The following is a 26,919-nucleotide window of genomic DNA, read 5'->3' as shown; positions in this document are numbered from 1 at the left end:
ATGGCTCATAGGCCTAATTCATTAGATGATGCTATTGGGTTGGCCCTTGACTTGGAGGTCACACCTTCCAATCAGCCACTAAGGAAAGGTTTCGTCCCTTGGAAATCTGAAAAAAGAAAAAAATAAAAGCAAAAGAATATTCCTCCTAAGATTGATCAAGAGTCAAGTAATGAACTGAGAAGGAGAAAAATTTGCTTATCTTGCAAGGAGTCATGGAAGTTGGGTCATTGTTGCCTTGGAATAGGCAAGGTATTTAATTGAGATTCATTCTAATGGTAAGGATCAAGATGAGCGACAGGCTAGTACTGATGAGGATGTCGCTCAAGAGAATCAGCCCCAACAGATTGAATTGGAGGAAACTACAATCAGACAGATTGCGCACATTGCCACTTTACCTGGAGGGCTCCATTGTCGTACTTTCCAACTGAAAGGTGTCCTTAAGGGGCAATGGATGGTACATTTAGTGGACAGTGAAGCCACACATAATTTTATTGAAGGGGATACTGGTGATTAAATATGGACTACAGCCTGAGGAGTTTCCAGGATTCAGTGTTATAATTGCAAATAGTTTCCCACTAAGTTGCACTAGAGTAGTGCCACAATGAATATACAGTTTGAAGATTACAAATTGATGGGTGACTTTTATGTGCTTGGACTGAGCAATGTGCATGCCATATTCGGCCTTTAGTGATTAGAGTCACTTAATTTGTATGTTCAAGACTTTTGATTCAATTGGAATTCATGGTTGATGGTAAGAAAATTGTGTTCAAGGCTATGGCAGATGATGGTCCTGTAATGTCCCCACTTTAGCAATTGACCAAGTGTGTGTGTGCGTTAGCCTAGTTCTACATGGTCCCAAGGGCTAACGAAGGGTTTAAAGGGATCTTAGAGTGTTTTGGCCTAGTCATCTCCAGTTTGGGCCAAAAGTTGATTTACTCAATCTTAGGCATACTTACTATTTTTAGTAAGTCAACAGGACACAGGGGAGGCTAGTTTTGGTGATTGGATTTAATACTCCTCGACGAGAGCTTTCCAATGAGCTATCACTCGTGCTATTCGAAATCCGATAGCTAATATATTTGTATGCCTGAAGTATTATTAAAGTAACATTTAATTAGTTGTAAAATATTAAAGTGTTACTTTAATAGTAAATTTTATGGGAATGCATGCAAATCAAAAGGGGCACCTAAGGGAGACATAAGTGATTATTTTAATATGTTTTATATTGCACATCTTTTATCCCACATTGCTCATAAGAGTGGAATCGACCCTTGGAGAAAGAATAAAAGGGAGCGTTAGTGGCTTCATTCAATAGGTTGAATATGAGAAGAAAATTGATGTGTGAGTTGCAGATCCGTTCTTAGCATTAGACGATGTCTATCCTCTCTTGTGACATTCTAGACGTCATTCCCTTGGGGTTTGGCCTTTGGAATTCATTACTATCAGCTTCATTAACAAGCAGATTGGGCGCATTTCCAGCTACAAGTGGATTGGGTGTTTGCTCATATCATTCCCGCTTCTTGTCCGATGCTTATGCCATTCTAAAGAGGTGATTTTATGAGGATCTTGGACTGATTGAAGACAGATTTTACTGTAGCAGCACTGTAGCACAGCATTATTCACATTACTATAGCGTGGCACTATTCACATTACTGTAGCAGCAAGATGGGAAGTCATTACTGGAACATTATGTTATAATGCTGGAGTAATTGGTGAGTTGAAAAGTCTGCTATGTATTTGATTTTATTAGTTTGAAAAATAATATTATTTCAGCAGTAGTTCAATCTTCACTTTGCATATTACTATAAATTCCTTCTTGTTCATGTTATGTGCTTTCAAATCTATGCAAAGACATAAAAACAAACAACCATTTTACTTCCGATGCCATAAAGGGGTTTAAACATTTAACGGAGAAATAAAGAGTTGGATGCAAATTATTTGACTAAATTGCTATCAACAATTGGTTTAGTTTTTGAGCATTTCTAGGGTGCCCATTACAAGTCCACGAGTCGTTTTAGGAAGGAGGATGGAGAGTCTATTTAGGCAACATGATGTGGAGTGGGCAATCCATTATTTTTGCATCCAAGAAATCTTCCCCCAACAGTGAGCCATAGTATAATATTGATATCCAAATAGTATTGGATGAGCATAGTGCAATTTCTAGAGATATTCCTCCTAGTTGTCCATTGGATCATGGGTTGGAGCATGTTATTGAGCCTTAAGGGGGTGCAAAGCCAATTATCAACACCCTGCAAACACCCGCGCTTTTCAAGGAGGAGTTTTAAAAAAATCAAGAAACTATTGAAAATGGATCACGTACATCCTAGTTCCAGCCCTTTCGCTCCTTCAGTTGTGTTCACCAAGAAGAACGATGGAACACTACACATGTTAGACGACAAATCCCTGAACAAGAAAACCATTTAGGAAAAGGTATCTCATTCCCAAGATTGATGAGCTTCTAGGTGAGCTACATGGAGCCATGCACTATCCAAAAATTGATCTTCCTCTAGGCTATCGTAAAATAGTGTTTGGGAAGAAGATATATATAGACTGCTTTTTGTTATCGCAACAAATACTTCAACTTCCTTGTCATGCCATTCGGACTCACAAATGCACCAAGAACGTTTAAGTCTTGCATGATATACACATTCCATGAACAATTGCAGAAGTATGTTTTGGTCTTCTTTCACAATATTTTGATATACAACAAGACATGGAATGATCATTTTGCAGCATTTGGATGTGGTTTTGAGTATCACAGAGGTAAAATCACTATTTGCGAAGGCTTCCAAATATGAGTTCAAGATGACTAAGATTCTTTACCTGGGACATGTGATTGGAGTTGATACAAGCAATTTTAGGTTGGCCACCTCCTAAGAACATATCAAAGTTGAGAGGTTCTTGGGCTTTTGTTGTTACTGCAAGAGAGTTGCACAGGGTTTCTCACAATTGGCATCATCCTTTACACAGATCTTACAAAAAAGGGAGCATTTCATTGGTTTGATGAGGACAAGTGACAATTGATAAGCTCAAGGAGGTCATGAGTACATGCCCAATGTTGGCATTACTTGACTTCACAAAGTCACTGGTTGTCAAGTGTGATGCAACAAGTCAAGGAATTGGTGTACTTCTGATGTAGAATAGGACTATCGTCATCCTAAGAGACATAAGGATGAGATAGAGAAAGCAATAAAGGAGCTATTGGAGATGGGGCACATTAGGTCTAGCAAAAGCCCTTTTGCTTCAGCAATAGTTCTAGTGAAGAAGAAGGATGGGACGATATGGATGTGCATCGATTATAGGGCATTGAATAAGAAAACAATTAAAAACAGGCATCTCATTCCTAGGATTATTGAGCTGATTCATGAGTTGCATGGTGCATTCTTCTTCACCAAAATCAATTTACAATCTGGATACCACCAGATCAGGATGAGAACAGAGGACATTGAGAAGACAGCCTTCTGATGTCACTATGGCCACTTCAAGTTTATGGTTATGTCATTTGGGCTAACCAATGCACCCGCCACGTTTCTGAGTTGTATGAACCAAGTGTTCAGAGGGTAGTTGAGGAGATTCGTCTTGATCTTCTTTGATAACATCTTAGTCTTCAATAAGACCTGGGAGCAACACTTGCAGCATTTGGAGGAGGTATCATCTATTTTGGATAGAGAGTCATTGTGTGCCAAGGAATCAAAATGCGAGTTTGGCATGACCGAGCTCCTTTACCTTAGGCATATCATTAGTGTCGATGGTGTTTAGGTTGATCCGGAAAAGATTAGAGCTATTGTGGATTGGCCTACTCCCACAAGCCTCACATAGCTTAAGGGGTTCTTTGGTTTATGTGGGTTTTACAGGAGGTTTGTTAGGGGATTCTCATAGATTGCCGCACCTTTGACAAATTTCACCAACAAAGGAGCCTTCACATGGACAGAGGCAACGCAAAGATGTTTTGACCACTTCAAACAGGTGATGTCATCTTGTCCGGTTCTAGCTCTACCTGATTTCACGAAGCCATTTGAACTTCAATGTAATGCTTTGGGAGATAGGATAGGAGCAGTATTGATCCAAGAGAGACACCCCATTGCATTCAAGAGTAGGAAGCTTTGAGGAGTTGAGAGGAGTTATTCTATCTACGATAGGGAAATGTTAGCCATAATGCATGCATTGGCCAAATTCTTATCATAATTGGTAGGTGGATGTTTTGTGATCAAGACTGATCACAATAGTATTAAATACTTCATGAGCCAACGTGATCTTAATGACCGGCAGCAGAAATAGATTACTAAATTGCAGGCTTATGACTTTGACATAGAGTTTGTCAAAGGTAAGAAAAATGTGGGGCTTGATGCTTTATCTTGGAGACCTCACTTATGTGCTCTAGCAAAGGTTTCAAGAGATTGGCGAGATCAAATTCCACGAGAGTATGCAGGAGATGGTTGGACTTCTGGGATAGTTGCGGGCACCATTCAGGATGACAGGTATACAGTATTGGATGGGCTGATCAAATTTCAGGACAGGGTTTATTTGATCCCTACATCACAGTTTAGGCAGTAGATTCTGAGGGCATTTCATGATGCACCTACAGTCGCGCATCCAGGGATCTTCAAGACCTATAGGCAGATCTGAGAGCGGTTCTCATGGAGAGGGGTCAAGGATGATGTTCAGAGGTAAGTCAGTGAGTGTGCAATTTGTCAGCAAAATAAAGGAGAACACACATTTCCTACAAGTTTACTACAGCCCTTGCCCATTCCAGACAAGAAATCGGAAAGTATTTCTATGGACTTCATCACTGGTTAACCACAAGTGCAAGGAAGAGATTGTATTTATTTGGTGGTAGACAAATTGACAAAGTTTGCTCACTTCTTTGCTATTCTTTCTACTTATATAGCAGCTCAGGTGGCAGATTTATTCTTCGGAGAGGCTTTCAAGTTGCATGGGATACTGAGATTTATTGTTAGTGACAAGATAGCAAGTTCATTAGTGTCTTTTGGCAAGAGTTGTTTAGGCTGTGCGATACACATCTTACACCTAGTACGAGTTACCACCCTCACATAGATGGGTAGACAAAGATAGTAGTTAAATGGGTGGAGGGCTATTTGCAGAACTATGTGACTGCGCAGCAAAGAGCATGGGTCAAGTGGTTATACATGGGGGACTATTGTTACAATACCACATATCACATGATCATCAAGATGACTCCATTTATGGTATTGTATGGGTATGAAGCACCTAGCTTCATGTATTTAGTTTTGGGGAATAGTCAAGTGCCCAAAGCCAAAGACCTGTTGCAAGATAGTCAACATATCCTAAGGGCGCTCAAAGAGAACATACAACAATCTCAAAATCAACAGAAGTCGTATGTTGATCAACATAGGGTAGAGCGTAGTTTCGAGATAGGGGATATGGTGTATTCGAGGCTACAGCCATATAGGCAGTCATCGCTCACGAGGAGCGGGGTAGAGAAGCTAAAGCCTAGATTTTATGGTCCCTACAAGGTGATTCGCAGAGTGGGCAAAGTCGCCTATGAGCTTGAGCTTCTAGAGGGCAATCGGGTGCACAATGTATTTCATGTGTCAAGGCTTAAGAAAGCCAATGGTCAAAGTGTAGTTCCTGCTACAGATTTACCCCCTTTGGATGACGAGGGGAAGCTCGTGTTAGTACCTGAGGCTATTCTGGACAAACGAGAGAGGAAACTCAGAACCAAGATAATGAAGGAGTATTTGGTCAAATGGAAAGACCTGCCGGAGGAGGATGCTACAAGGGAGAGTGAGCAGATTATTCAGCACGCTAGACTTAAATTGCTTGAGGACAAGCAATTTCAAGGGGGGCAGACTGCAATGTCCCCACTTTAGCAGTTGACCAAGTGTGTGTGTGTGTGTGTTAGCCTAGTTCTACATGGTCCCGAGGGCTAACGAAGGTTTTGAAGGGATCTTAGAGTGTTTTGGCCTAGTCATCTCTAGTTTGGGCCAAAACAAAGTCAGTCTCAAGCATACTTACTATTTTTAGTAAGTCAGTAGGATACAAGGGAGGCTAGTTTTGGTGATTGGATTTGATACTCCTGGGTGAGAGCTTTCTGACAAGCTATCAATCATGCTATTTGGAGTCCGATAGCTACTATATTTTTATGCCTAAAGTATTATTAAAGTAACATTTAATTTAGTTGTAAAATATTGAAGTGTTACTTCAATATTAAATTTTATGGGAATGTGTGCAAATCAAAAGGGGCGCCTAAGAGAGACATAAGTGATTATTTTAATATGTTTTATATTGCACATCTTTTATCCCACATTGCTCATGAGAGTGGAATCAACCCTTGGAAAAAGAATAAAAGGAAACATTAGTGGCTTCATTCGACAAGTTGAATATGAGAAGAAAATTGATGTGTGAGTTGCAGATCCGTTCTTGGCATTAGAGGACATCTATCCTCTCTTGTGACATTCTAGACGTCATTCCCTTGGGGTTTGGCCGTTGGAATTCATTGCTATCAGCTTCATTAATAGGCAGATTGGACGCATTTCCAGCTACAGGCAGATTGGATGTTTGCTCATATCATTCCCGCTTCTTGTCCAATGCTTATGCCATTCTGAAGGGATGACTTTATGAGGATCTTGGATTGATTGAAGACAAATTTTACTGTAGCAGCATTGTAGCGCGGCACTATTCACGTTACTGTAGTGCAGCACTATTCATGTTACTATAGCATTGCACCATTCATGTTACTGTAGCAGCAAGATGGGAAGTCATTGCTGAAACATTATGTTATAATGTTGGAGTAATTAGTGAGTTGAAAAGTCTGCTATGTATTTGATTTTATTAGTTTGAAAAATAATATTATTTTAGCAGTAGTTCAATCTTCAGTTTGCATATTATTATAAATTCATTCTTGTTCATGTTATGTGATTTCAAACCTATGCAAAGACATAAAAACAAACAAACATTTTACTTTCGGTGCCATAAAGGGTTTTAAACCTAAGTTGCCGATTTGGGTTCGGGGACGGGTTCGGGTTCGGGGTTCAGTTCGTGGGTTTGGGCAATTTTTTTTTCCCCATTTGGGTTCGTGGGTGGGTTCGTAAGTATATATATATATATATATATATATATATATATATATATATATATATAGACACACACACAGAAGAGAAACATGCATAGTTGCAAAACAAAATCATTTCACAATATGAACAATTGTTGCTTGATCATTGATCAATGCCAAATGCCAAAGGGTTTTGGGTCCCTTCAAAACATGATTTTACCTGAATCTAAAAACATTAAATACTCGCTCATTAATCTATCTTCATGATTGTAAAGAAAATTATACATTGAATTCCTAAATTGCAAAACATAGACTAGTTCATCAAATAATACATTGAATTACTAAATTGCAAAACAAAGACTAGTTCATCAAATAATAAAGTTTGAAACATGATGATAGATGACAAGTGTTTAGTAGTTTATCAATAATCATAGTATCAAATGCCCTTCAAGGGTCAATTGGATCATCATAAAATGAGAGATCAATGGCTTCATCCCCAACTGCAACTATATCTAGAGCTTCATCATTGGAACCCAAATTGGTTCCACTAGTCCCATATGCTGCTATATCATCATCCTCCTCCTTGACATAAGGGATTAGATGAGTGAAATGTTTTTTAAAAATTTTATTAAGTTCCTTTGAGAGTTACAGAAGAAAACAATTTAAAAAATACACTCTTTAAAGTTGTTTTTAGCCCTAGGTTCGTTGTGGGTTCATCTGGGTTCGCTCCAGCAAGGACCCAGACGAATCCACAGTCAAAACTAAGGACCCTGCCCGGACCCGCAGCGAACTCGGGGGCGAACTCGGACCCGTGCGTACCCGGACCCGAATCCGGGCAGCAGGGGACGAATCCGGCAACTTAGGTTTAAACATTTAACGAAGAAATAAAGAGTTGGATGCAAATTATTTGACTAAATTCCTATCAGCAATTGGTTTAGTTTTTGAGCATTTCTAGGGTGCCCATTACAAGTCCACGAGTCGTTTCTGCAAGGAGGATGGAGAGTCTATTTAGGCACCATGATGTGGAGTGGGCAATCCATTATTTTTTGTATCCAAAAAATCTTCCCCCAACAGTGAACCATAGTATAATATTGATATCCAAATAGTGTTGGATAAGCATGGTGAAATTTCTAGAGATATTCCTCACGGTTGTCCATTGGATCATGGGTTTGAGCATGTTATTGAGCTTTAGGGGGGTGCAAAGCCAATTATCAACACCCACGCTTTTTAAGGAGTTTTAAAAAAATCAAGAAACTATTGAAATGGATCACATACATCCTAGTTCCAGCCCTTTCGCTCCTTCAATTGTGTTCATCCAGAAGAACGATGGAACACTACACATGTTAGACGACAAATCCCTAAACAAGAAAACCATTTAGGAAAAGATATCTCATTCCCAAGATTGATGAGCTTCTAGGTGAGCTACATGGAGCCATGCACAATCCAAAAATTGATCTTCCTCTAGGCTATTGTAAAATAGTGTTTGGGAAGAAGATATATATAGATTGCTTTTTGTTATCACAACGGATACTTCAACTTCCTTGTCACACCATTCGGACTCACAAATGCACCAAGAACGTTTAAGTCTTGCATGATATACACATTCCATGAACAATTGCAGAAGTATGTTTTGGTCTTCTTTCACAATATATTGATATACAACAAGACATGGAATGATCATTTTGCAGCATTTGGATGTGGTTTTGAGTATCACAGAGGCACAATCACTATTTGCAAAGGCTTCCAAATGTGATTTCAAGATGACTAAGATTCTTTACCTAGGACATGTGATTGGAGTTGATATAGGCAATTTTAAGTTGGCCACCTCCTAAGAACATATCAAAGTTGAGAGGTTCTTGGGCTCGTGTTGTTACTACAAGAGATTTGTGCTGGGTTTCTCACAATTGGCATCACCCTTCACACAGATCTTACAAAAACGGGAGCATTTCATTGGTCTAATAAGGACAAGTGACAATTGATAAGCTCAAGGAGGTCGTGAGCACATGCCCAATGTTGGCATTACTTGACTTCTCAAAGTCATTTGTTGTCAAGTGTGATGTAACAGGTCAAGGAATTTGTGTAGTTCTGATGTAGAATAGGCATCCTATAGCATTTGAGAGCTAGAAACTTAAAGATTCAAGGAGATTGTAATCCACTTATGACAAGGAGATGCTAGCTATCATGCACGCACTAGCTAAGTTTAGACAATATCAAGTGGTTGCAAAATTTGTTGTCATAACTGATCAAAACAATCTTAAGTACTTCCTGGAACAGAAAAATCTCAATGAACGGCAACAAAAATAGGTAAGCAAGATTCAAGCATATGATTTTGATGTGGGTTTTATCAAGGGAAAAAAGAATCTTGCTGTTGATGCTCTTTCCAAGAAACCCACCCTCTGTTCTCTCACTGAGATTTCAGCTGATTGGAAATCTTAATTGTTGGTCGAGTATTCCAAAAACACATTTGCTTATGATTTGGTTGATGGACGGGTGCAGGATGACAAATATGTAGTAATGACATAATTTATTTAAGAACATAATTTATCTCATACCGGGATCTATATTGAAAGGCAAGATTATAAGGGCATTGCATGATACCCCTCTGGCAGGACATTTAGGGTCCTTCGAAACATATTGTCAAATGCGTGAGAGATTCTCCTTCAAGAGTTTTAAGAACAATGTGTTGTAGCATGTCAAAGAGTGTTTGACTTGTCAACAAAACAAGTTAGAACATACCTATCATGCAGACCTTTTGCAGCCATTGCCTATACCTGAAAAGAAGTGGGAAGAAATATCCATGGATTTCATTACAGAACTTCCATGAGTTCAGGGGAAAGATTGCATTTTTGTAGTTGTGGACTGGTTAACAAAATGAGCTCATTTCTTTGCCATTGCCACAAATTATTCAGCACCTCAAGTTGCAGATTTGTTTTTCAGAGAGGTGTTTCAGCATGGTCTACCTAAGTCCATAGTTAGTGATTTGGACAGCAGATTCATCAGTGTATTTTAGCGGACTTCTTCTGATTGGCAGGTACAAAATTGACATCAAACACCATCTACCATCCTCAAACGGATCAGCAAACAGAATTGCAAATAAGTGGATTGAGGGCTGTCTTGAAAATTATGTTTCAAGATAGCAGCATGCTTGGATTAGATGGCTTCACTTAGGTGAGTAATTTTTCAATACCACCTTTCATATGTCAATTGGCATGTCTCCACTCAAGGCCTCGTATGGGTCCAATGCTTTATCATTTGTAGACTTACCATTTGATGATAGTATGGTCCCTCATGCAATGAAGACAATTTAGAGTCATGGGGATATTCTCCAAACACAGAAAGATAACATTTACCATGCTCAGAACCAACAGAAATGTATGCAGGTAGGCATAGAGTTGAGAGATCATTTAAGGTTGGGAACTAGGTTTACTTGTGTCTACTGAAGAACAGTGGTGCAAAAAAACTAAAACCACATTGTTATGGCCCTTACAAGATACTAAGGAGAGTTGGTGAAGTTGCATATCAGATGGAGTTACCAGAAGGCAGTAAAATACAAACATGTTTCCTGTTTCATGCCTCAAGAAGACATTAGGTCAGCATACAATTGCATCTCCAGAGCTGCCCCTTCTAATTGAGGAAGGAAATTTGGTATTAATTCCAGGAAAGATTGCTGATTGGAGAAAGAGAAATTTGAGAAACAAGATGGTCCGGGAATTTCTGATAGAATGAAAGGACTTACCGATTGAGGATTCAACGTGGGAAGGTGAAGATATTCTCTAGTATCCTGATTTGTGCTTGCTAGAGAACCAGCAATCCCGAGAAGGGAGGACTGCAATGCCCCTTTCCAAGTGATCATTAGCAAAGAAGAAATATCTAGCATTTCCCATTCCTTGCAGCTAAAAAATTAATAGAATACTAAGCGAATGAGTGAAAATTTATATACTAGCACAGAAGCTAAAGTTTATTTGCAATATATTTAATTATTTTCTATGAACTAAAGAGGGGGCCACCTTTAAGTTAGTGTTATTACTACTAACCAATATCTTCATGGTGGGTTCTCTAATAATTAATATTAATATTAATGTCTAAGTCAAGTCACCTAAAATCATGGATTGGATAAGGAGATCGCAGCTTTTTGAATTGAGAGTTTTTATAAATAAGCACTGATGGGATTAGAGATTATTATTATGCATCTTGAAGTTTCTGTTTTCTTCTCTACAAGAATCAACTAAGTGCTTTTTCAGGATAAAACCCCTGGAAAATCCAGAGCTTGGACGCAACCCTAGGCTCTCGTGAACTCTCTATTCATCACTCTACAGGAAAGGCAATTCAGTCTGCAATTTGGTATCACTTATTGATCTGCACATGTACAGATTCTCCTCTGTTCATTTCAGCAAAGATCAGTCTGCCCAAATACTCCAGAAGGCAGCAATTTTATGTTCAGCAGGATTTTGACACGTGAGGGAGAAATCACAACTGGCTCATAAGGTCTGATATATAGCATAGTTTGGAGAAAAATCAGAGACGGCAATTATCAAGTTTGTAATAAACTCCTGCTCTTTTTTTGATGAAATCAATTTATAGTTTACCAAGCTTTCAATTCAAAAATATTTGCACTTTCATTTCAAGTCCATAATGGTTGTTGCAAGCAATTAAATGACCACATTTATAATCAATGATTGTTTTGGCAAACTTAGAAAATATTCTTGAAACGGGACAAGATCATTACAGAATGATAGGGTAACTTTCGATAACACAAATGGAGTAATTGGATGTTATTAAAGCGGAGTAAAATCATGTCTGTATCCCTCGTACCATAGAAGATTTAGTTCAGTAATATGCAGATGTGCCAATGGCTTTCAAGGAAAAATGGTAAAATGGATATAATGGATATTGTTATTATATTGTACCAGCGGGCAAGAAACAAGGAACTGGTATATGTCTGAGATGACATTGCAAAGAAAACTACCCACTAAGACTACATATTAATGCCAAAGAAAACAAGAAGTTACTTCCAAGCCAGATATATTATTTAGGGGATAAAAACCTTACATGTCATCTCCCAGGACACCTCCGTGATTTTCTTTGTACAGATTGTAAAGGAACTTTACTCCCTCACGTTGATGTTCAAGAAGTCTGCAATTGATTGAAGCAGGAACCTGCATTAACATTTTCCATCAAGTAATTTCATCCAGCTCCGATTCATCAGTCATTAACATTTTTAAGAATGTGCCTACACTGATTGTTATATGTTAAGACATGTCTTTTACAATTACCCCAAGCCTACCAAGTCATGGTTGTTATTCTAAAGACGCCATAATATAAGGTTTAGTCCGAAGTGAGTTGAAAATCATATTAAAACTCAAACAACCTAGAAAACAGTTCTGAAACATAAACGGAATTTGAATGAGAGAAAGTGGAGCATGTTTCTTGATTGATTCGTCCAGCATGCAGTGCTGCAACCTAGAGTGCCACACTATCTAACAACAGTGGTGCAACGACAACGATCAAAATAAACTAATTGATATTAGAAATTAAAGCTTAAAATTTAACCTGCACAATTGGGCCATTTTCGGCCGTTCCATCGAGTATGAGGGGTTCAAACGGGCCTTCTGTATGGGGTTGAACAAAAACACCCGCTTCACTGTCCCCAATTTCTCCTGAAACATCGTTCTCTTGCTCATTCTTCAACAAAATCAAACCCTTTCCCGTATCTTCTTCGTCTTCGTCATTTGAACCCTCAGAACGCAAGGTGTCATCCGTTCCCGCAATAGAATACTCAGTAGCCGCGCGTTTCGAACCCGCGACGTCGTGAGAATTGTTGGAAGGGCCAGATGGTGTTGTGGGAAGTTGGAGGTCGGAGGCGAGCTGTTCGAGACCCGCAAGCTGCTGTTTAATTGATGATTTCGGAGGTTTTCTTTCCTCCTGTGAAGACAACGAGATTGCTGTTCTACAGTGAGAAGAGGAAGACGATGATGTGCAGGACTTGAGGGTGTTTTTCAGATCTCTCAGTGACATCGCTGTGAAGGAAATAGCCTGGGATTTTTTCGGGGCCCTTCAACGAAGTTTTGAAGTAGCGTGCATGGCACACACCAGCGTAGGTAGAAAAGGATGAAAATAATTTTTGCCAATTTTTGGTGGGAAATATTTTATACGTATCTACAGTTCTTGATTTGGTAAATTTCGAGAATCGTTGAATAGGAACCTATATTGAAAAGTGTTCCTGATCTGCGTATGCAAATTTTAAGTCTGCATTGAAATGCATTCATTCAAATGAATTATTAGTTCCCGGCACTAACTATCGGAATCATGCCATGTGAATGATTATGTTTTCTAAATTTAGAGAATTTCAATATATTTTTCAAATTTATTGTATTTTTGTGAATATGTAATTTTATTGTTTTTTTCTAACATAAGAATGGGACTGTTCATCAAAAAAAAATATATATTTAAATAATAATTAATATTATTTATTGAGAATTCTGGTGGTTTTGATTAAAAAAGACAATGAAAAAATTAAATTTCATTTTAAAAAATAGTAAAATTGAACACAACAGTTCCATAAAGTCACATGCAATTAAAGTATCATTAATGTTGTTATTAATAAATATATAATAGTTGCACCTAGTACAAATTGAACTACTTACAAATTTATGCAACAATCATAAAACTTTGGGTTATGTTAAATTCTTTAATAGACAAACCACTTAGTCTCTTTGCTAAACTTTGGGTTTCGCTGCAGTAGAAGTACGTAAATTCCAGGTCTCTTCACCTCTTCTTCTCCAAGTAGAGATGTCACGTTAAACCCATAAACTTAATTTTCTTTGTTTTCCTTGAAGAAAATACCAAAATTTTGGTAGATTTGTTGTTTAGATAGTTCACGGTGAACCAACGAATTAAATCTATGCTTAATTGGCAAATTTTCTTTCTTCTATATGAGTTGATTCTTCATGGCATAATGTGAAACTCAACCAAGATATATGTTATTTATGTTTACAATAAAACTATTGTGGAGTCCTTCAAGGAAAGTTTGGCCAGCGAAAGCCTTTACTAGGCAAATAAGGTGAGGTTATTTTAGAATTTTTTGTTGAATTCTACTTTTAAGATAATCTTGATGTTTTTGTCTATAACATAAATAGAGAGCATAAATCTCTGAGGAACCCTGTACAATCACACAACTGTACTAACTGGCCTTAGCGTTACATATTATGGTTTTTAGAAATAAAATTTGTGTTTTTTCTTGGATGTCTTGTTTCACTAAGTTGATTCCTTAATACTGCTGGAAGCATGAATGTTGATGATATTCCCATGGGGGAGTATTGTAGATATCATGATGATATGTGACATTCATGATTGTATTTGTCATTGATGTCAACATAGCAATTTTTTGTGAAGAACAACGGAAAGATCAAGTTGGTATGGACAGATTGTGGCATACATTCAGTGGTGAGGTTAAAGGGAGATACTATTAAGTGTCTAGTATATGTAGCTAACCTTGGAAGCACAAGATATTAAGTCTGGAAGAAGTTATGCAAGTTTTGGTAAAGAGGGTTATGAGATAGAGTTTACAGAGGCATGTTCTGGTAAATTTGTTATATCTCTTAGCAGATTTGTTATTCTAAGAAGCCAAAGTTAAAGATGTGAAGAAGACATGTTGGTGATGACGTGGCTAAGTTTGTTCGTCATAATATTATGTGTACAGAAAGATATTTAAGTTGCAAGGCAGAAGATTAATGTTATCACTAAATGTAACGTGTTCTTAATGCAATCCTATAATAATTAATTAAGAAGGTGTAACAACCGACTCAGGGAATTGTTTTATGGATTCAATATAAAGGAAGGACATTTTCTTTTATCTTTTGAATTGAAGTGAAGTGATTGTAAGCAACACAAAGAGTGGAATGCAAAGTTGAGCAGAGTAGAGCGGAAGTGAAGGAAACTTCATTGTCGATGTTTTATTAAGTGGTCTGAAGTTGGATACTTGGATCCGAGGTTCGTGACCTGATCTACAAGGTCTGATAGTGATTGGTCTGGTTGATAGGACAAAGGAAAGATGAACTTAGTAGCTTGTTTGGGTAGTCAGCTCTTCTTGTAATTGAAATTGCATGTTTGGGCAGTGGGCTCTTCTTGCATACATTGTACTACAACTCCTAACAGGGATTCAAAGTCTCCTAAGAGGGACTCACATGTACTAAATGTTTTAATAGAGTCCTAACAAGGTCCATCCTCCTAACAAGGAATATTTATATTAGTACATCATCTTGTGGGCATCATTCCCACCGAAGTTTTCCCTATAATCAAGGATTTCCCTAGTTAACATATCTGGTGTAATTGTCTATGCGCATCTCGTTGTGGTTGTTGTTTACTTTGATTAAATGGATAAGATTGTTTAAGGTTGATGAATGTTTTAATTATTGGATAACAGATTCCCCCCTCCCCCTCTCAATTATCTTGGTGGACTATTGTTTCTAACAAATACTAGGGAAATTTTTGAAAGACTTACATTTTTCACTATTTTAAGCTTAGCACCTACCATTCTAGTCATAATAGTAGGTTGTAGTTTTGCTGGCTGATGTCTTTGGCTTGTTGGTTTTGGCTGAGTTGTGAAGCTAGTATGTACATCAATTAAAACCGTTGTTGTGGAGTCCCATTTTAACACTCCATCAAAGTGCAAAAAAATTGAAAGCTTCTACATATTCAAGATATGAAAAATATTGAGAGATGTAGATAGTTACAGAGGAAATGAAAGCCACACCCAAATAGTAATTTTTTCTTTTATCTTTCAAAAAGATATAGAAATTAGTTGTTGATTGTTGTTTTTCAAATACCCATGTCAATAAATGTTAAATAGAGCTTCCATAACACAAGTGCATTTTTTTAAGAAACCCTTGGTGATTAAAGTCTTAAACAAAGTTCAATACCCTTTGCTTCATTTTTTAACGAATTAACCAACAATGTGTAGTGGAAAGTAATGGTAACTCTTAGCCTTGAAGAAATTGAAAATACAAGGAGTTATGTGAATATATTTCAAACCCAAAACAACAAGATGATAAGTGCAGTGAATGAAGCTCAAAATAATGCATTATAGAACAAAGTATTTCAGTATATTCTTCTATCTTGGTGCAAAAGATATAGAATGGCCTTACCTGTAGAGAGGAAAGAGAAATAAGAAGAAAATCTCTGCATTGAAGCTTCAAAATAATTGCAGAAAATGCCTACAAGGTTTTAGTTGTTATTTTTCCTAGTTTTATTATAAAGCAAGATGACTCGAACATAATTGTACAATTCTTATCATCAATCCTTTATTTTGTGGAAAAGACCATAACGGTTTTAAAAATCAGGTATTCTCTTATCACCATTCCTATATTTTGTGAAAAAAATCATAACAATTTTTTATGTACCAATGAACCACAGAGTTGTCTACAACTTAAGTTTTGGCTTTGAAACAACTCCAACACCTCGAAAAACACATTGCCACCTACATTGTGAAAAAATTCCTCATACCCTTATTCATCGTGTTCCTCAATATGCACCACCTCTTCTTTCTCAAAAAATTGTCCAAAATCTTCAAAAAGCTCCATTTCTGTACATGAGACAACAATATTGAACTTGTTGTTTGAAGTTTCCTTAGGCTCTCGAGCCAACTCCAAAGAATCTTTTTTTCCCCTGAAGCTCTTGATCAGATACTATATCTACTTCTTTGTAAGGAAGTAACAAAACATTATTAGTCCCCAATAAGAAGAGGACACAATAAAAGCATATTCAAGATACTGATTCCTACACGATAGTTCTTTGCAACCCTCCTAAAAAATCACCAACTATAAGTTGGCTTTCAATGCCCATAAGAATTTTTCCATGTGTGGCAAAACTCTAAAGAATACCTTAATCATTTGATCTTATTACAAAGCCATGTGACGATGTTTTGACGAAGGGCTTGTTTCATCATGTATCTTTACACATCACTTAGCACTACATGTAGTAGCTTGTCACATGATACAATCCAGGCAAATATCCCTACTACTATAGAAGACTAGACAAATAGAATCTATTTAGCCTTCCAACACATAACATTGATTTTCTTCACATAGCTTTTATTTTCTTACAGGTGGGTTTTTCTTTTGCATGCTTGTATACATATCATGTGTGGACAATTGGAAATTCAAATTGGCACTTGTTATCTTTGACAAAATCCCTTAAAAATAAATTTTAAAAAATTTAAAATAAAAAATAAAGCAAATTTTGCTAAGGAAAAAATTGTTGTGTGTTGCCTACATGCATAGTTGAAAAACATGTTGGGTGAATAAGGCAATAATGGATCCAATAGAGTAGGAATACTACCTAAAACTTGTTTGATAGGCGACACACAACATAAAAACCTCTAATGTGGGGCAACTATGAAACCATACAATATATCAATGTTGTAAATATTTTAAACATTTAACTAACAACTTTCAAAAACATTGTGGGCGATGAAATGGTGGAATAGGATTCAATGCACTTCACAAGTTTGTAGTTTCTATATTTTTTCCCTCAATTTTCCTTAGGACTATTTTATTTTAATTCTAGTTGTTATTTTGATTTTATTGGTGATTGTTCAAAATTTATTGTGATTCTTCCTTTTGATTTTACTTGTGACTATTCAAATTTATGCTCTGATTTTCAGTTGACTTTGTTAATATTTTTTTTCCATTTTAAGATATGAATCATGTCTTCAAGAGTCTGTGGACAAAGCTTCATTGCAAGAGGCTTTTGATTCAGTAGTGGGTCATTATATTGTAAGATATTATGCACTGTATTGTAAGATATTAAGTTCAAATCCCATGGTCTGGTAATTAGCTATCAAATAATCTTAGAACTAGGCTTTAAAAAGTGCCAAATTGTGCCAAATTACAAGGAGAATACAAAGCCACATCCCTATACACAACTTGAAAGAAAAAAACTCAATTAGGTAGGGACTAGTAGTAGGAGCACTATGTATGCAAAGGGAAGTTCCTAGATTTAAGGCATGCATGTTCCATTTTAATACCTAAATTTGCTCATAACTTTTCCAAAGGTTTTGTTCAATCTATATCATCCCAAAATAAATTAGTTCACTTCCTCTTCTTTAACTTACAAAATTCCGCAAATTTGCTTAGAAATTTCCAAGAGCTATTGACCTACTCTATGCGAGAATAAAATATTTTAGTTTTTCTACCATTTTAACATTCTTAAGTTTTTGTATGAGAGATTTTTATGGTCCAAATTTGTAAAATAGTTATCCTAGAATTTTTTTCAAAGTATTTCTAAAGCTTCCAATCATTCATAGATATTGCTATTGTGTTTAATCTCCTATTGGATATGGATGCATGTACACAATTGATGCTTATCTTCTTAATGCTTCACACTACATTTACTCAGTGGTTTAATTTCCTATCTCTATATGTTTGTAACTAGAACAATTTAGAATGACTTTATGTGATAAGGCTGCTCTCCTTAAAACTATAAACTCATTATAGAAACAAAGAAATAACAAAAAATGCAAGAACAAAATATGGACTTCTTATTTGCGCCACAAATGCGAAATTATAGAATTCACAAGTACAATATGCTAACCCACATGGGCACCTTCATTACAGTAATTTGCAAGGCTAAGTTGCAAACTATCGCCTAGGGTTACCCTAGACAATGTTCAGGCCTTTCTTAAATAGGCAATTTTATGCTGCTCAAGAAGGTTCTAGACATTGAAACTTAATACCTAGGGCCGATAGACCCTAACAATACATATATAGTCAGCCAAATATATTTTGACAATTACTTTAGATATTTTGAGTAGCCCAACTTTGGAAGGTCATAACTCTCAAACCGTTGCTTCGATTGGCTATTATAACCACTTTTTGAAAATGCCAACTCATGATCTACAGGCTCTAAACTACATTAGCACCCTTCCTTCGAGTTTTCAACCTCATCCAGGCACTCTAAGGCCTCTGACAGTGAGCCTAAAGATTTTTCTACAAATTTTTTCACTAAATATCCATAATAACTTCTCTGATACTTAAGTTGGAGCAATGAGATTTTTATGGTAGGCTTATAACTCTAAAATGAACCTTCTTGTAGAAAATGAGAACATTCTGAGCTCGTATGACAAAGTTACTATAAATAGAAAGTTCCCATAAATAGTAACCACCTTGTCTACCAATCCTTATTATAATAGAAAATCTTGAAAATAATTTTTTTTTGGGTGATGCAAGATTTCTCTTACAATTAGGATGCTCTTGCATCAAACACCCAGGGTAATTTGAGAAGTGACTTCGTCACATCTCAGGTGTTTAGAGGAAAACCAAGATGGTTAACCACCTCATTTGCTAGCCATGATGAATACTTTCCTGGCCTCCCTTTCCATTTGACCAGATATTCCTCATAACTTTTGTTCCTGGTACTTTTGCCAATATGATTGTCCAATATCTCTTCAATCTCCTTTGTAGCCAAACTAGCTGCTAGAACACTCCACTATGCTTCTACAACTTCATCTCCATCACCTCCTTCATAATGCTCTGTCAAATCTGAAATATTAAATACTAGTGAAATATTCAATTCAGTAGACAACTCCACTTCATAAACATTTCCAGAATCATTCCTTTTCACTATCTTGCATGGCCCAAACTTCTTCATCTTCAGCCTATTATATATACCCACTAGAAAATGCTCCTTTCTCAAATGAACCATGACTTCATCTCCAATCTGAAATTCCTTATACCTTGTTTTCACATCTTCCTTAGCCTTGTACTATGTATTCATCTTTATAATGTGCTTCCTCACCTCCTCGTGGATGTTCTTCAAATGTTCAATAAATTCTTCTACTTTAGCACTACTTATCTCTCCTTTATCCAACTGTTGCAATTCAAAAACATTTCTGGGACTTTTCTTATATACAATCTGGAATGGTGATTTCATAGTACTCTTGTTGATAGGATTATTATATGTGAATTTTTCCTGTGGTAAAATCATATCCCATCCTTCTGGCTTGTCTCCAACCAAACATCTTAGCAAATTTCTCAAACTCTAATTCATCAATTTTGTCTGTCCATCAGTCTGTGGATGATGTGATGAACTGAACTTCAAATCTATCTTCAACTTCTTCCAGAATGTACGTCAAAAATACTGAACAAATTTGATATCTCGATTTGAAATGATACTCTTTGGCAGACCATGTAGTCTAACCACTTTTCTAAAAAACAACTCTGCCACATGAACAACATCACTAGTCTTCTTGCAAGGAATAAAATGCACCATCTTTGAAAACCTATCAACCACCACAAAAATATAATCATGCCCACATTGTGTCCTTGGTAATCCAAGAATAAAATCCATGTTGACATCCTTCCATGACATCTCTGGTATAGATAATGGCTAATACAACCTTGTATTCTACTTCACTCCTTTCACCATCTAACACACTCTGCAACTTTGTGCAAACTTCTTCACATCTTGTTGTAACTGTGGTCAGTAATAATTCTCAACAACCAAGGCAATCGTCTTATCTCTACCAAAATGTCCAACCAATCCTCCACTATGCTTCTCCTTGATGATATTCTTTCTCATTGAACTTCTTGGAATACACAATTGGCTTCCTTTGAACAACATACTATCCTGGATCATAAAATCCAACCATTTTGTCATGTCAAGTGTAATAGGTTTTGTACAAGCCTTCCATACTTCACCAAAATCAAGATCATCTAGATACAAAGTACTAAGTTCCTTGAACTTAACCACCTCTATCTGCATTTCTGTCAGTAAAAGTTGTCTTCTACTAATAGCATCTTAAATTTGTTAGACTGCCCACTCCTATGTTTCAAAACAAACATATAACTCTACAAAAACTCAACCCACTTTAAATACCTTCGGTTGAATTTTCCTTGACCATTCAAATATTGAAAATCTTGATGATCAGTATACAAAAAAACTCCTTAGGAAGAAGATAGTATCTCTAGTTCTTCAATGCTTGAACTATAGCATAAAATTCTTGATCATAAATAGAAAATTTTCTTTTTGCATCATTCAACTTCTCACTAAAATAAGCAACAAGTCTACCTTCTTGGCTCAAAATAGCTCCTATTACAGTACCACTAGCATCATAGTCTACTTGAAACACCTTATTAAAATAAGGAAGTGCTAAAATAGGTTGCTCAGTAACCTTCTATTTCATTAGATTAAAACTCTTATCTGCTCCTATAGTCCACTTAAATTCTTTCCTATCCCCTCTCATTGTTTCGTTCAAGGGTCCACATTTACTGCTAAAACCTCTTATGAACTTTCTGTAAAAACTAGTCAGTTCATGAAAAGATATTACCTTTGTTGCACTTCTTGCAGTAGGCCATTCAAGGATAGCCTTCACTTTCTCTGGATCCATTTTCAGATTTTCGTTGAGACTACAAATCCTAGGTACACCAACTCCTTTACAAAATTGCACTTCTTTGGGTTTATTAGTAACTTTTCTTCCCTCAACTTATCAAACACCTTACAAATAGGGATCAAATGCTCGTCCAATATCTTGATAAAGATCAAAATATCATCTAGGTAGACAATGACAAACTTACGCAGAAACTCCTTCAGTACCTCATTCACGAACCGCATGAAAGTACTCATTGCATTGGTTAGCCCAAAAGGCATGACTAACCACTTATATAATCCTTCTTTTGTCTTGAAAGTAGTCTTCCACTCATGACCTTCTTTGATACGAATCTGATGGTATCCACTCTTCATATCTATCTTTGTGAAATACTCAACCCCACACAAACAATCCATAATATCATCTTGTAATATCCCTTGCTCAAACTGACTGATTTTAGGTCAAGGAATATTTTCAAATACTTGTATGCTACCTTTTAATGCTAAGAAATTTGCAAATGATATTACAATGCCTCTTACAATGAACTAATATGCAAGTGCAATTCTTTTGGTACTTTCAATGCATTTACATGGAAACTAGATATGGAATGCACCTATAGCTAACTGACATTTTGACAGATAATTAACATACAACTATTATACTGATTATATATGCTATTAGATGAACATTTCATCAAAAAAATGGTATGCAACATGTATCTCCTTTATTGATTTCATTCTCATGTACAATGTTGCTATGAGTTTGCCAAGACAAATGGGCTTACAATAATAACTATATGTAAGGACCCTCCTCATGTGTACTTATTAATTATGAATCCTCTGTTAAAACTGTTATGGGAGATTGTATCGAAAATGAAGTAATGGGTTATGATGTGAATGTCTTGAAAGAAACTAAAATTAGCTGATTCATTCATGTTTTAGATATTTAGTGATTCAAGAACTACTACATTTTCTCGACTATTAAAAACATTAAAATTTCACTAATGATGGTATGAGGCATTTTCACCTAATGATAAGGGTGTTGATTTTTTTTGGTATTCTGATGATTACGTTTTATGCTTCAAATAGTTTAGTATTCTTTAATTGGTGTTATTATGATGATTAGGTGTATGCATGCCTAATGATGATTATTCTAGTACTTTAATCTGAATTAATGAATGAGTTATGTGGTATTGTTTATGTGATTCAGATGATTAAATGTGGGTAGAAATGAATTAAATAGTTGATTTTATGAAAGGTTCATGTTTTGAATTATGTAACTATATAGATAAGTTTTGAATATATGTATGTGATTTTCTTGAGCTACTGATGTGTTCAATGAGTGTGCAGAATATTTTAGCCAGGAGATCTAACGGAGAAACAAACTGATCCCTATGTGTCATTCGTGGAAACCTTGTTGTTCATAACTTAATTGTATTCTGTGATGTATGAATGTATCTTCCTGTGATCAGTAAATGTTAATGTTTCGTAATTGTGTTCTTATAGTGTCACTTGACACTCGTGAATTGCATATTCATTCCAGCATGCTAGCTAGGGTTAGCTATGTAACCTTTGGACCTAAGTTGGATTAAGTTAGTGTCTTTTGTTAATTTGTTCTTAATCGAGTTTAGTCACCCCTAATCCAAATTAGTGCTTAATTTGCATTTTTAGAGTTGTTAGAGGGTCCTAATTATTTCCTAGCTTTTGTTTGGTTCCAATCTTTTCCTAAGACTTTAAAACATGAAATAATTATACCCAAGGGGTATGGGTATGGGTTGGGGGTCTTTTCCAACCCCTAAGCCCCTTTTATTGACTTTTGAGGTCACTCAAAAAGTCCATTTTTGCTTTTGTGCGAAAATTGACTATGGCTACCATGAGTTACATCACCTCAACTCCACTTAGTGGTTAACCTTGGTATGGGTTGAGTTATAAACTTCTATATTTGTAGGTGGGTGGGAGAAGTTATTTCCTTTTTGGTGGTTGAGTTTGAGTCTTATTTAGAGGTCCGTCTTGGAGTAGTTTAGGTTGTTACCCAATCTCTACATTTAGAGAGGAGTCTTGGAAGATTGAAGCAAGGAAGGGAAAAGCTCTACTCAAACTTGTTCTTTTGCCATTACCTCTTTGTGAAGGTAGGAGTTCTTCATCTCCCTTGTTTAGATTTCTATGCTTATTTCATGCTTATGCTACTTGTTGTTGTTTGGATGTTTATATGTTTGTGGGTATGTTGGGAAGATTTGAAAACCATGTTTTTGAATGATTTCTTTTCATGTTTCTATTTTATTTTCAAAGTTTTCTTGTATGGGTGTTTTGGCATTACTCACCCTTGGAGAGGGCAGAAGTGGCCAATTTCAGGAAAGGTCATTTTAGTTGGATTCCAACAGTGTAGAGTCTCTTCTTAGGACGAGAAGAGGGAGAGAGGGTAGGGTGTTATGGGCCCCTACCTGTCAACACAAACCACGTATGAGTTTTGGCATGTAAGAATGGAAGAACAGAAGTTCTTGATTTATAGCCCCGATTGGGCACTTAGTTTGGTGTTGTGTCTGACATCTCCTGTTGGAAAAATCCACCTTTTCCTAGTTTTGATTCATTGTGAATCTTGTTGTGAAAACCTAGTATGAATATGCATGTTTGGTTTTTCTCTTGGTCATGCTTGTTTGTTACCTGATCAGATTCTGTTCTCTCCACGATCTTAGCAATGTATTGCACAAAATGATATGGATCCCTTGATGAGGGACATGAAGGAAATTATTTGATTGTTGAAAATTTGGGATTGAAATCTTAGAAAATTGTATTTATCACTTTGTTGTAATAGCAACGACGTTGGATTTTCTTCCTGGTTCTTTCCCGGCTGAGCCTTTGAATCAGGTTTGCCAATAAAATGGTGTTTGAGTATATATGCTTGCATTGAGTCTTATAGCTTTCTCTTTAATTTTTTCATATGCTATTCAAAAAAAAAAAATAGAGGTGATGATGTTCACTCTTCCTACAACATTCGTATGTCTCATAACAGTATTGATTTGTATTGGATTAATTCGATAGAATGATGACATATATTATGGTTATTGTTAGTGAATAAAATTAAAGGATGTGACTATTTAAATTTGTGATTTACAATATTATAGTAGAAGTAAAATCAATCTCTTGTAAATTGTATAACGACGAAAGAACAAAACAATTGATCTTAACTATATTTAGTGTGAATGTCCAATAAGAGAACAAGTGCCATTTAAATTGAGAATTTTAGCCTTTGGATTGAGTGCATCAAATGTGACAAACTTCTTAGTATACTACCATAATTTATTTAATAGATTAATGGATGCATTATTTTGTTTTGTATGCCTTATCAAAATAATAGAAATTATAGCTTCCAAGTAATATTATCAACTTGATAGTGTTTTTTTTTTTTTAAGTTAAGACCCAACCTAGAGAAATTAATCCATCATTTAAAAAGTTACCTCAAAAAAAAAAAAAAAAAAAAAAAATGCTCAAACATCCACCTACGCTGTGTTTTGTATGGAGAGAAAATAAACAAATTCCCCTTGTAGACAGAGTATATCCCTTTAAGATTCTTTTGAACATAATTAATGTTAAATATTTAAATGAAGAAAAGTAAAAGAAAAAAAAGAAAAAGAAAACAAAATAATATATTTAATGTTGATACATAAAGAAAATATCCTAAATTTTTGTCAAAGAAACTTTTTAACATAAATACCCTCATCCACTAAAGCTTCCATCTACCCCTTTTCACTTACCCTCAAGTCTCCATCACATGGTAAAAAGCCAATCATGACTGCTGCAACAAAAGTACCTATGACATCACCTCCCTTGGCTTAAAATGATGGACATTGCATGCTTGGAGGGAAGCATTAAAGTTGTTTTAATTTAAACTTATTTCCTCCTCAATTAAAATGGAAGGAGGCTTGATTGGATTACAAGCCATGTGCTGCCCATGTACATTTTTTTGCAGGCCTAGTGCAGATTTTGATCCACGTGAGCATCTATTGGAATCAGCCCAAGCTTGTTTGAAGAGGGTTTTTAGGGTGGTGGCTATGGTAGGTGGTGAAGCCAGTTGCCAAGTGGTTAAGGGGGAGTAGGTGATAGGGTAGGATTAGAGTTAAGTTAAGTAGGTATAGGGAGTGGTTAGGTTAGTAGCAAATTTGCATAAAGTTTTTTAGATATTTTGATAATCATAATATGTGTTTTTCATCAAATATAGTAGACATTAATATTTTGCTTTCAAGTGTAGTTAGTAATGATTGACTTAGAATTTAGTTTTAAATTAAGCTTAGTTAGTAATGATTAATTTTGGAATGTAGTTTTAAATTAAGTGTTATTAGTATTTTAAGTGGTATTGTAATTTGTTTTTTTTAAGAATTTAATTTTATTTAAATTAGTTTTAGTTTAGTATGTTTTAATTAAATGTTTTATGGAAATAAGTTAGTAAAGTTGTATTAGTACTTAATGATGTTAAGATTTAATAAAGTTTTATATTAAAATCAATCAATGGAATAAGTATTAAATTTGGTATCTTTTTAAATTAAGATACTAATAAAATATTGAGTTGTTTTGCATTAGATAAAGTGTTAGTCTAAATAATGATAGTTAGTAATCGATGTTTAGGTTAGTTTAGATTGTATTTTATCATGAAGCTTGATTTTTTTTTAATGTTTTTAAAAATTAGTAATCTATCAATTTATAGATTTGTTATATCTTATTTATTTATTTATTTATTTTAATTTAATTTTAGTGGGATTATTATTCGAATTGAAATGTTCTATTTCTTGAATAGGTTGTAGATTGAAGCAAATTATTATTGAAATAAAGTTTATTTATTTGTATGTAGGACATTATTTTAGTTAGAGGGTGCTTTAATTAAAGTCTCGAATAATTAGAGTTATGTTTCCGTAAATTGTTATTAGAAGAATTCAATTATATTGTTTATTAATATTTTGATTTGTTTACATTATAGTGGACAATAATAAACATCTAAATCTATTGAGTGGATCTCACATTTTGATATTAGTTTGTGCAGAAAGGTTATAAAGCTAATTTAATATTTTGTAAAGATTTATGTTTTAGAAAACTTAGTATTATTATCGGTTGATACATTGTCTATGATAGTTAGCTAGCATATTTAATCCATCTTAAAATCAATTGAGATTTATTATAAGTAATTATATTGTTCTTAAATGGAAGTTAGTATTATTGTATTTTAAAATGTTTTAGATTAGTAAAGGTTCAAAAAAATTAAGTTAGATTATTAGATCAAACTTTAAGTGTTAGATAGTTGCTTAATATTGTGAGTTTAAGATAATTTGACTTATTTTTTTTAATTATAATAGATCACTTTAAGATTAGAGAATAACGAAGCAAACGTCGGAATGAATCTAATAACAAATGTTCAAATTGATCGGTCTGCTCTTACACATTGACTTTGAACTTGTAATGGAATGTAAAGTTATCCATAGGAGAGCATGTTCTATCTTACTTTATTCATCTATTTTAACTTATGTAAATGAACTTAT

General features: G+C 35.4%; 1 protein-coding gene across 1 annotated transcript in view; it reads right to left on the bottom strand.

Annotated features, from left to right (window-relative positions):
- Positions 1–13,280, bottom strand: part of SWI2 (switch 2) — a 33,893-nt gene extending 20,613 nt beyond the window's left edge. Inside the window, exons 1-2 of the mRNA XM_089830232.1 lie at positions 12,584–13,280; positions 12,083–12,189 (exon numbers count right to left, since the gene is read on the bottom strand). Coding sequence (XP_089686358.1) covers positions 12,083–12,189; positions 12,584–13,048 — 572 coding nt within the window. The 5' untranslated portion in view covers positions 13,049–13,280. The remainder of the gene's footprint in view (positions 1–12,082; positions 12,190–12,583) is intronic.
- Positions 13,281–26,919: the final 13,639 nt, after the last annotated feature.

The sequence above is a fragment of the Cupressus sempervirens genome, chromosome 5, assembly GCF_028749045.1.
Source record: "Cupressus sempervirens isolate cs-2001-9-10 chromosome 5, ASM2874904v1, whole genome shotgun sequence".
In the NCBI taxonomy this organism is placed as follows: Eukaryota; Viridiplantae; Streptophyta; class Pinopsida; order Cupressales; family Cupressaceae; genus Cupressus; species Cupressus sempervirens.
This window is presented reverse-complemented; position numbering and strand designations above follow the sequence as displayed.